General features: G+C 42.8%; 1 protein-coding gene across 1 annotated transcript in view; it reads left to right on the forward strand.

Annotated features, from left to right (window-relative positions):
• ush2a (Usher syndrome 2A (autosomal recessive, mild)) overlaps positions 1-10000 on the forward strand; it is a gene marked incomplete at both ends in the record, with an annotated part of 295634 nt that overhangs the window by 45679 nt on the left and 239955 nt on the right. The window contains 2 exons of the mRNA XM_084054952.1: positions 264-485; positions 5084-5177. Of these exons, the coding sequence (XP_083911078.1) occupies positions 264-485; positions 5084-5177 (316 nt within the window). The remainder of the gene's footprint in view (positions 1-263; positions 486-5083; positions 5178-10000) is intronic.

Here is a 10000-nt window from a genome sequence, read left to right on the forward strand (position 1 = left end):
GAGGGGCCTCTATAGAGCACACCTCCAAATGCGAAGAGTTGTACAGTGGAAACGCTATTTCTGCCTGCAGCTTCCTCGGATCCGGACAGCTACAACCCATGTCTTACACAGCCCTTTGTAGACCACGTGGCCTGGTGGAGATATGTGCTTGCGAAGCGCCTCTATCTAGTTTGTAATATTTTTCCCCCTGTGTGTGCATGTGCATGTGCACGCGCATACGTACGTGCATGTGTGCGTGTGTGTGTGTATGTGTGTGATTTCAGCGAGGTGCCATACACAGGAGGTAACATCACTTTCAGCCTGCTGACCCCAGAACCCAACCTAAGACCAGGCTACAATGACTTCTACAGCACCCCTGCCCTGCAGAGGATGGTACAGGCCACCCACATCAGGATCCATCTGAGTGGACAGTACCACACCACAGCAGCAGGGGTGAACCATCTGCACAGATACTACGCCATCAATGAGATCACTGTCAGTGGAAGGTGAGAAGTCATGACATGTAACATGATTAATGGATTTTTCAAATTCAGTAACAGATTATTCAATTTACATCAAATAATGATTATAATAAATGTTCTGTTGAAAATTAATCCAATTATAATTTACAAATCAAGTACTTGGTTTTATGATACAATTGTAAATTGCTAATTCGCACTATTAGCAACTTAACCTAAATCAATTCTACCTTATTTTACTGTACTTTTATTTTTACCAAATAATCATTAGTCATCATATGTAAACAGTAATTCAATACATAATGCAGTATATCTGTCATCAGAACTTAAAATCAATTTGAGCTCAGTCAATTAGTTCTAAAAATACAAATATCAACACAACTTTCAATTCCTCTGAATGCATTTTTGTCTCCGCCAGGAGACTATGTTTTCACTCTCCGTCCCCCCCCCCTCGGCCAAGCTAACATTAGTCAAGCCTCACGTGACACGTGACAATACGTTGAAAGAGTGTGCTCGGATTGGCTAGTGAGACGCATGACGTATAGCGGCCTATAAATAGATGTGTCACTTTGAAAGAGTCTTGGTCTCTTTCAAAGTGAGGTAAGACAGGAATAATCACGAAATGGCTGAGAAATGGCGGAGCAATACATTATGTAGACACACTGGTGTCATCACAATACGTAATATAAATAGCTTAGACAGGATTAATCAAGAACAGTACATTCCAGTACAAACTGATATCGCAGTTGATGACAGTTGATAGCACGGTTCTGCTGGCGGAGACTTGTGCTCCGATTAAGCACGGTCAGTGAACCGACATAATAATAATTATATTTTCCTCTGTCATGAAATGATCAAACAATTACTTTCACTGGTGACTTATTGTGGAGGCAGGGCTCCCCTCACTAAAAGCACAGATTATGTTGCTGGATTTCATGAATTGTGTGATTCAGTGGTTGACTGTCTTCCCATAGAAAAATAATGAATTGAGCAGCACACCTTTAAATAAACTCAGAGACATAAATGTATTTCAACATTTATTTTAAGCCAAAAGACAGAACGCTGACATGTTTCGTCTGTGAGTCTTCCTCGCACATCGAGGAACGCTCACCGACTAAACATGTTTTTTTCTAAGGGGAGGCAGTCAATACTGCATACATTGTCTCTTTTGTCTCTCTTGACATTTGGACAATTTTTCACCCGAGTAGGCACCGGCCTACTCGGGAACAATGCAAGTCGAGAACGATGCAAGTTTGAAATTAGGCCTGTGGATCTTCTACTATCTCATGATTCGATTCTGATTCTTGGTGTCCCGATTCGATTAAAAATGATTCCCAATCAGTTTTATCTACCTTAATTCACAACTGGACTTTAACCATGCCTAGTTATTGCCAACAGCTCAAACAAAAAATGGTATAATACCAGAGAGGGTCGCTTGTAAGAATTCTTGGCTTTGATGGTATCTTAGATTAGGTGCACTTCTATTTGATGCAGAAACACAACATAATTGCTTTGATGCAAGTAACGTTAACAAGCCCCAACGAGCGCCAGCGGGACAGTGACACGCACTCCTCCCCTCTGCTGTGCTGAACTGAAAGTGACTGGAGTTAGTTTCGTTTTCCCCCTAAAGTCTTGAATATAACTGAAGACATGCTAATGTGATTATGGTAAGCTTACATTTCCTATAACACACACCATACAGTAAGAACTCCTGTAACTCCTGTTACGTTCACCGTTGTCAGAGTACCCCGGTGATGTGTGTAACAGAGACAAGAAATGTTTTAATGCAGGTTTTGTAGGCGTTTAACACACGTGTTCATTAAGCTGACAGCGAAGGCTTTCTTCTTACTGTGGTAATTATGAGATTATGGAAGAAGCAATCATCTCTCTCTAAGCTGTTTTAATTAGTAGCTTGTTGTTAGACTGAAGTAGGGGGAATTTAAATGCAGTGAAATATCAACTCTACCCCCCCCCCCCCATCCATCCATCTATTCTGTTCCATAAGTCCATCTCTCCCTCTATCTTCTCTTCTTCTCTCTTCTGAAGCATGTAAATGGTATGTTGGCAAGACAAAGGACAGGCGTGTGTGCGTGTGTGTGTTTGTGTGTGTGTGTGTGTGTGAGAGTGTGTTTAGAGTTTTTCCTACACACATACAATGTGTAAATGCCCATGTCCTGTTGGTTTAGATGACTACATGTTAATATGATGTTATATCATGATGTTATGACGAGGTCCCTGGCTGTTCTTTACTCTTAACTCAGTTAACCACACTGTTATGTTTAATATTTTCTATATGTTGTGTCTGCACTGCAGCATTGTGTCACCACATAAGATCTACATTGTGATTTTATTTGACACAAGGTTTGACCTGTGAATTGATGTGAAAGTTGGACCTCTGACTGGCTGTTGCAGAGGAAGTGTTAGGAAAGCTGTGGCTAAAGTATAATGTATAGAATATCATAATTTAAACAATATCTCATAGGACATGCTTGTGAGACTTTATATGTAAGGCTAAGATTCGGTCGTAGGCACGAGGCCACAGTATGAACATTATCACAGCTGTGCTGATAACAGCACAATATTGAGTGTGATATTGCTTTCATATTATAGATCTACTTTCAAACTCTTTATTATCTTTAAAGCTTGTATTTATTTGTCTCCACCAACAAGTATAGTTCCTTCAGGACTCCATCAACAAAATTGTTCCACTAGGTTCACTTCTTTTTTGTTTTGTTTTGGTTCTTTTTTCTTTTTTTTTCTTTTTTTGGGGGGTGCCTGGACTAGATGCGGATGGGGGATGTGCCTGGACTAGATGCAGATGGGGGATGTGCCTGGACTAGATGCAGATGGGCTGGTCTGAGCCTAATTTAGTGATTGAAAGTGAAAGCAGTCTGACAGCAACGTATAATGTCTGCAAAGCGAGTGTTTCAAGGGCCATCAAGCTTATCTTACCTACATTTGGAGTACTTAATGTAGTTTGAAAGAACGAAGCAGAAAACCGTTTGGACTTGGTGAATTGCGTACGGTACATGCATTTAGTGACAGTGTATCTCTTGTTTGTGACAAAAAAAAGCAGTGAAAGAAAATAGCTGCCTGGAGATGTTCTAATGTTCTGTGCATTCTGTCTGGCCAGCAGCCGTCGCCTGTGGAACACCCAGCATGACTCATGACTCTCTACTTATATGACAAGGTAGCATGACCTGATACTCGCGTTACGAGATCAGCGCAAGTCCACACATGACGCCAAACATGAATGTACCAGTAAATTGCATTCATTTCAAGCAAATGTGACTGGGGTTTAGTTAATACAAAATGAAACATTTGACTTGTGAAGATTGATAAAAAGAAAGAAGGAAAGAAAGAAAGAAAGAACACAAATAAAAAAAGAACTGAATATCTGAATAAATAATTTAATGACTGACTCACTGACCTGTTTCTCTTTGTGTGTGTGCGTGCACGTGCGTGTGCGTGCGCGCGTGTATGTGTGTGTGTGTGTGCATGGAGGGCTGTCAGCCATGCTCATCCATTATTCTGATATCTCAGACTGACGTTTATAAATGTTAAATTGAATGTCCTAATGGCCTTACTGCTGCTGGATGGACAGAATAAAAGGAGAGAAGGTCACTTACTTGTGTTCGTGTTTGTGTATTTAGTTTGTAGTTACTAATTATTAACTTAATTAATTAACATTTTGAATTTGGATTATTCAAATAAAATGAGGAAATATTTTTTAACCTCAGAAATGAGTCAAAATCTGGGTTAGGGTCGGGATTAGGGACATGATAGTTGGGTTAGGGGCAAAAGGATTAGGGTACTGCTACTGTACAGTAAATAGCCATTGTTTGTACGTCCAGCTGATATTAAATTGAGAAGGTGCATACTCCCACTCTCTCTCTCTCTCTCGAAACGGGTAGGTGATCTCCAGTGGAGAAGTGTACATGGGATAGCTACGAACAGGTATCTGGCACACATACTGTAGATCCTAGTAACAGGGTGGGGTGTCAATTTTGTGGACAGGATGAAACAATGTTTCACTTGTTTGTTGAGTGTCCAGGCTAGGCAGGGTTTTAGACTTTGCGGAGGGTGTAGTCCAGCAACTAGGAGATACTCTTTCTCTTGAGAATTCTATTTTTGGTCCAAAGTACAGCATCAAGAGAAGGCCTGCTGTAACACTGGTCAATGTTGTGTATGGGACTGTTGAGTTGGCCATCTGAAAGATCAGGAGGAATCAGGTTCAGGGTCTTGGGTCTATTGATCCACTGTTCATGTCAAATGGTAAAATAGATAATGGCAGCTTGCGTTAAGGTGGAAAACGCCTACTATAGCCTGGTGGGGGACATTGGGGGGTTTGTACAGGTGTTTTGTGTAAGTGAGGCACTATATACAGTAGATGGTTGCACTCTAAACCTAAGTATTTTTGTATGGTTATGTCTTATTAAAAAAGAAAGAACAAAAATCATATGGGTTGATTTAAGTAGTCAGTGATTTGATCCTATCCTACCCTTTTCTTGTAAATTGAATCCTGTGTAAAATGATCGCAGAAAATGGGTTTTAATAAAGAGTTTAAAGTGCTTTAAACTCTCTCTCTCTCTCTCTCTCTCTCTCTCTCTCTCTCTCTCTCTTAGATGTGAGTGTCATGGCCATGCAGATCTTTGTGACATCACTGTGACACCGTACCGCTGTGCATGTGTGCCAGAGAGTCACACGGAGGGACACAATGTAAGTAAGACAACAACCAGACATTCAGTACCATGTTACCTCCAACACGCACATGAATGTTATGTGTGTGTGTGGTGTGTTTATCTGCAGGTCTGATGAACATTAGATCACAGCACCTAACACACACTGATGATACGAACGCCCACACATGGCATGCCTATGAACACACACGCACGCACGCACGCACGCACGCACGCACGCACGCACGCACGCACGCACGCACGCACGCACGCACGCACGCACGCACGCACGCACGCACGCACGCACGCACGCACGCACGCACGCACACACACACACACACACACACACACACACACACACACACACACACACACACACACACACACACACACACACACACACACACACACACACACACACACACAGAGAGAGAGAGGAAACCCCTGGGGAAACCCTCCTCATGGTCTTAATTAAGCAGTTTTCCACTTAACGACATGGAGAGGACATCTCTAATGAATGCCCTCCCCCCATCTCCACCACACACACACACACACACACACACACACACACACACACACACACACACACACACACACACACACACACACACACACACACACACACACACCACACAATTAATAGAACCCCTATTCCCTTCAGTCTTGTAGTGAATGTTTTATTCTCCATTTGCTGGAAGTTGATGAAGTGACACTACGTGCTTTGCACAGCACTAGAGTGTCAGTGCTGAGCTGTATGGTTGTGAAGGTAACTTTCATCTGATATGGGGGAATAGAACCTGCAACCTTCTGAATCGCACCTTCTTACTGTTCATGTCCAATACATCTACAATGTTCCCCTTGGACTGTAATTCCCGGTTTCACAACTGACATCAACCTAAACAAAGTTCTCATAATGAACAGTATATGCATCCGTTAAAAACCACCGTTGATCCAACTGGTTGGAATAACGTGTTCCTTCCACGCGCTATGTCCAACCAGGGAAACTCCCCCCTGTCGGGTGATAAGAAGCGGCCTGCTTGCTCCTCATGCATTGAAGGAGGCATGAGCTTCAGCTTGGGCTCTCCCTAGGCTGGCAGAGGGTAGGTAGTGCCCAGGATTACATAGGCAATTGGCACTGGGTGAAAAAATGTGGGTTACAAAATCGTGGGATAAAAATTATAAGTAAAAAAACAACAACAAAAAAAACACCGTTGATTGCCTTGGAGATAAATTATTAATGTTGACTGACACTTGTGACAAAGAGAGAAGATAAAGGACTTAATATTTGAATATGTAATATTTTAAGCGAAGCGTATCACCGTAAGTGGATGGAAGATATGCAGGCACTGAACGTACAATATTTTAAAGAGCTGGTGCCATGTTTTTGAACTTTTTCTGTTTTTCATGTGTCTATGAGGTTGAGTGGTTAAAACCCCGGTGGTGGTTTTATGGTGTTTTATGTCTTCTCTGACTATTTGGAGTTTCTTCCTGGAAGCTGAAACCTTGAGGGTCAAACATGCCAATAGAGAAACAGCGCTTTAGTGACATAGTAAAAACATACCCTCCCCCTCATTATCATAACACAACAGGTGTGGGCATGAGGAGGAGGAGGGACTAAGACAGGTGGGTGGTGCTAAGGTGGTAGAGGAGGTGTTAAGGTGAGAACCAGGTATACTTAATGAACTGGAGGCGTGTCCACATAAAAACATAATTTTAACAATTTCTGTACACTTTTTTGAAAAAAATCTTCCTCCTAGTATAACCATAATACCTGATGATTATGTTTTAGGGGTTGGAAAAATCACTGAAAATCACGGCACCCCGTCTTTAATAAATCTCTGGCACCCGATGTGTTAAGTTATCCATTTCTGACCCTTAAGGGAGCCTTAACTCTCTCACTTACAAGAACGACTTATGACGAGACATCGTCATAACGCCCTGGCTGCCAAGAACGACTTATGACGACTTTTGACGATTTTTTTAATTTTCATTTTTTTATAGGAAAGTCAACTTTGGTTCACCCATTTATTAAAAGAACCTGATGCGCTATAAGAAAATGGCCAGCTATCCTTGCTGGATTCTTCATTTCTACTGGCCGTGTGTTTATTTGTCACAGCATGCAGCAATCAAAGTTCAGCAATGTATAACTTTAACTGACGCACATTGATCACACCACCGAGTTCTCTGTGTTGCGTGTGTGCTTTGCTCGCTCATGTGGCGAAACGTCCTTGTGCGACGCAAGCCATTGGAAATAATAGGTTTCAGAGCGCAGTTGTGCCGTTTTGTGAAAAGGAACATTAGACTGCAAGTTGATTCCAAAATAATAGTCTTACGCCTATTGAACCATGAACAGTGGATCAACACCATGGCCACCCTCAATAGCAAGTTGTTGCAGTGCAGTTAATGAACAAAGACATAAATCACTATTAATGTAGGTAGTTAAGTCTGATGTATTATTATTTTTATTATTATTATTAGTTACTGGTGTTACTGTAGGTGGTCAGTGGTAACAATCTGGATGGCATCATCCTAGACCTGGTCATGTCCACTATAGTGTGGTGGGTATCATATCTGTGTGTGCATTGCAGGAATGCTCAAATACACATCTTAAAGGTCAACTTTAACTCATTCACTGCCAAGGACAACTTTTACGACTTATTTTCGAAAGGCTCAGACTGCCAAAGACGACTTTTTTTGTTTTCAGTAGTTTTCCACCAGATGGCGCTGTTCCGCAACCTATGAGCCACCATTTCAGGCTCAGACACAGAGAGATCTAGGAGATCACGTGATCACAAGATCTGCTGCTCCATCCACTTCCTGGTTAGCGTAATTTAGGATTCTGTGCCTATCGGTACATAACTCAAACGGCGCTGAGTCGCCTCTAGCGGCCTTCTCACCGTTGGCACGGCGACTCACTTGCCTGACGGCTCGCTCGGCGGTGCCTCTCGTTGCTCAAGCCCGCCAGAGAGGGCACGCCCCCGACGTTGTAACTGTTTTCACAGAAGGGGGCGTCACCAAGTTACTGAAACTAGGTAGGACACAGTGAGATTTTCCCAGCATGCATCAGCGTTGTCTCTCTTTCTCTTCTTTCTCTCTCTTTTACTATTATTTTATCCCTCCTGTTTTTCTTCCACTTTTGTCTTTCACTATTTCTCCCTTTTCCATATTTCTCCATGCTCTCTCCTTCTGCTTCTTTATTTCTCAGTTCCTTCCGTCCGTCCGTCAGTCCGTCCGTCCGTCCGTCCGTCCGTCCGTCCTTCCTTCCTTCCTTCCTACCTTCCTTCCTGCCTACCTTTCTTTCTTTTCATCTCTCTCTGTCTCTGTTTCTCTCTCTCCTTTCTCTCAGTGATAACTGTATCTAGTTAGCAGGTGGTAACAGATGGGACAAGAATCAGCAATCTGAGTATATGGTAATAACCATGTCTCAAGTATGTGTGTGTGTGTGTGTGTGTGTGTGTGTGTGTGTGTGTGTGTGTGTGTGTGTGTGTGTGTGTGTGTGTGTGAGTGTGAGTGTGTGTGTGTGTGTGTGTGTGTGTGTGTGTGTGTGCGTGCGTGTGTGTGTACCCGTGAGATTACTGTAGAAACTACATTAATCCCTTTTGTGAACAAAACCACCCTCCAGTGAAAGACATCGGTATGTCAGGGCTGTAGCGTGCGCGCACGTGTGTGTGTGTGTGTGTGTGTGTGTGTGTGTGTGTGTGTGTGTGTGTGTGTGTGTGTGTGTGTGTGTGTGTGTGTCCAACATGTCCATAGCGTGAATATTCAGGACCCCTCTTCTGTCTGTGTAATACTGGAGCATAAAAGGCTGGGGGAATATTAGCGATTAATATTGCATGCATTCTGTTGGCTTGGATAGGCCCAGCTCCCTGACGGATGTTCTACTAATCTGCAGAATTTCCACAGTGACATTAAAGTGACAGAAATGCTCAGACATGTGTCAGAATGATCAACGAGACACACACACACACACACATGCACACTTTATTCTCTCGTTCTTTCACTCTCTTTTGATTCTTTCGTGTGTGCACACTCTGTCACTCTCTATCTCTCACCCTGTCTCTCTCTGTCTGTCCACAGTTGATGGCTTCTGTCGTTTCTGAGCATTAGATCACATTTTGTATTATACACATCACACACACCCATCTACATTCTTTTTGCATGTGCACTCCTTGTGAAATCCTATTTGTGAGCCCTCTGTTCCTCATACGTATCTATAAATACTGTATGTCCACTCTTGATTGTAATTGAATATCATTTGAACTGCAGTAGTAATATTTGAATTGAGAACATTGTGATTGTTCTCTGATTCTGTCTCTTCTTGCAGTTTTACACAGATTAGGTTATGGTTTTATTCCGTGTGTGTGTGTGTGTGTGTGTGTGTGTGTGTGTGTGTGTGTGTGTGTGTGTGTGTGTGTGTGTGTGTGTGTGTGTGTGTGTGTGTGTGTGTGTGTGTGTGTGTGTGTGTGTGAGAGAGAGAGAGAGAGAGATGGACAGTTATGGATAGTGACAGTGCTTGGGGTCGTCCAACATATATGTTGTCAAAGCCTGCAACTGCAGCAGATTTCCACCTATAGGCTGGGGTTAACTGGGTTTAAACTGGACACGCACATACATACATATATGCACACAAGTGTGTGCGCACTCACACACACACACACACACACACACACACACACACACACACACACACACACACACACACACACACACACACACACACACACTGTACGTACTGGTGCCACAACCTTTCCAGAGAGAGCATGAAATTGGTCATGGCATTCAGGATGGGATGGGTGGCATCTCTCTCTCTCTCTCTCTCTCTCTCTCTCTCTCTCTCTCTCTCTCTCTCTCTCTCTCTCTCTC

Source organism: Gymnoscopelus microlampas, assembly GCF_963454915.1.
Source record: "Gymnoscopelus microlampas genome assembly, chromosome: 1".
NCBI lineage: Eukaryota > Metazoa > Chordata > Actinopteri > Myctophiformes > Myctophidae > Gymnoscopelus > Gymnoscopelus microlampas.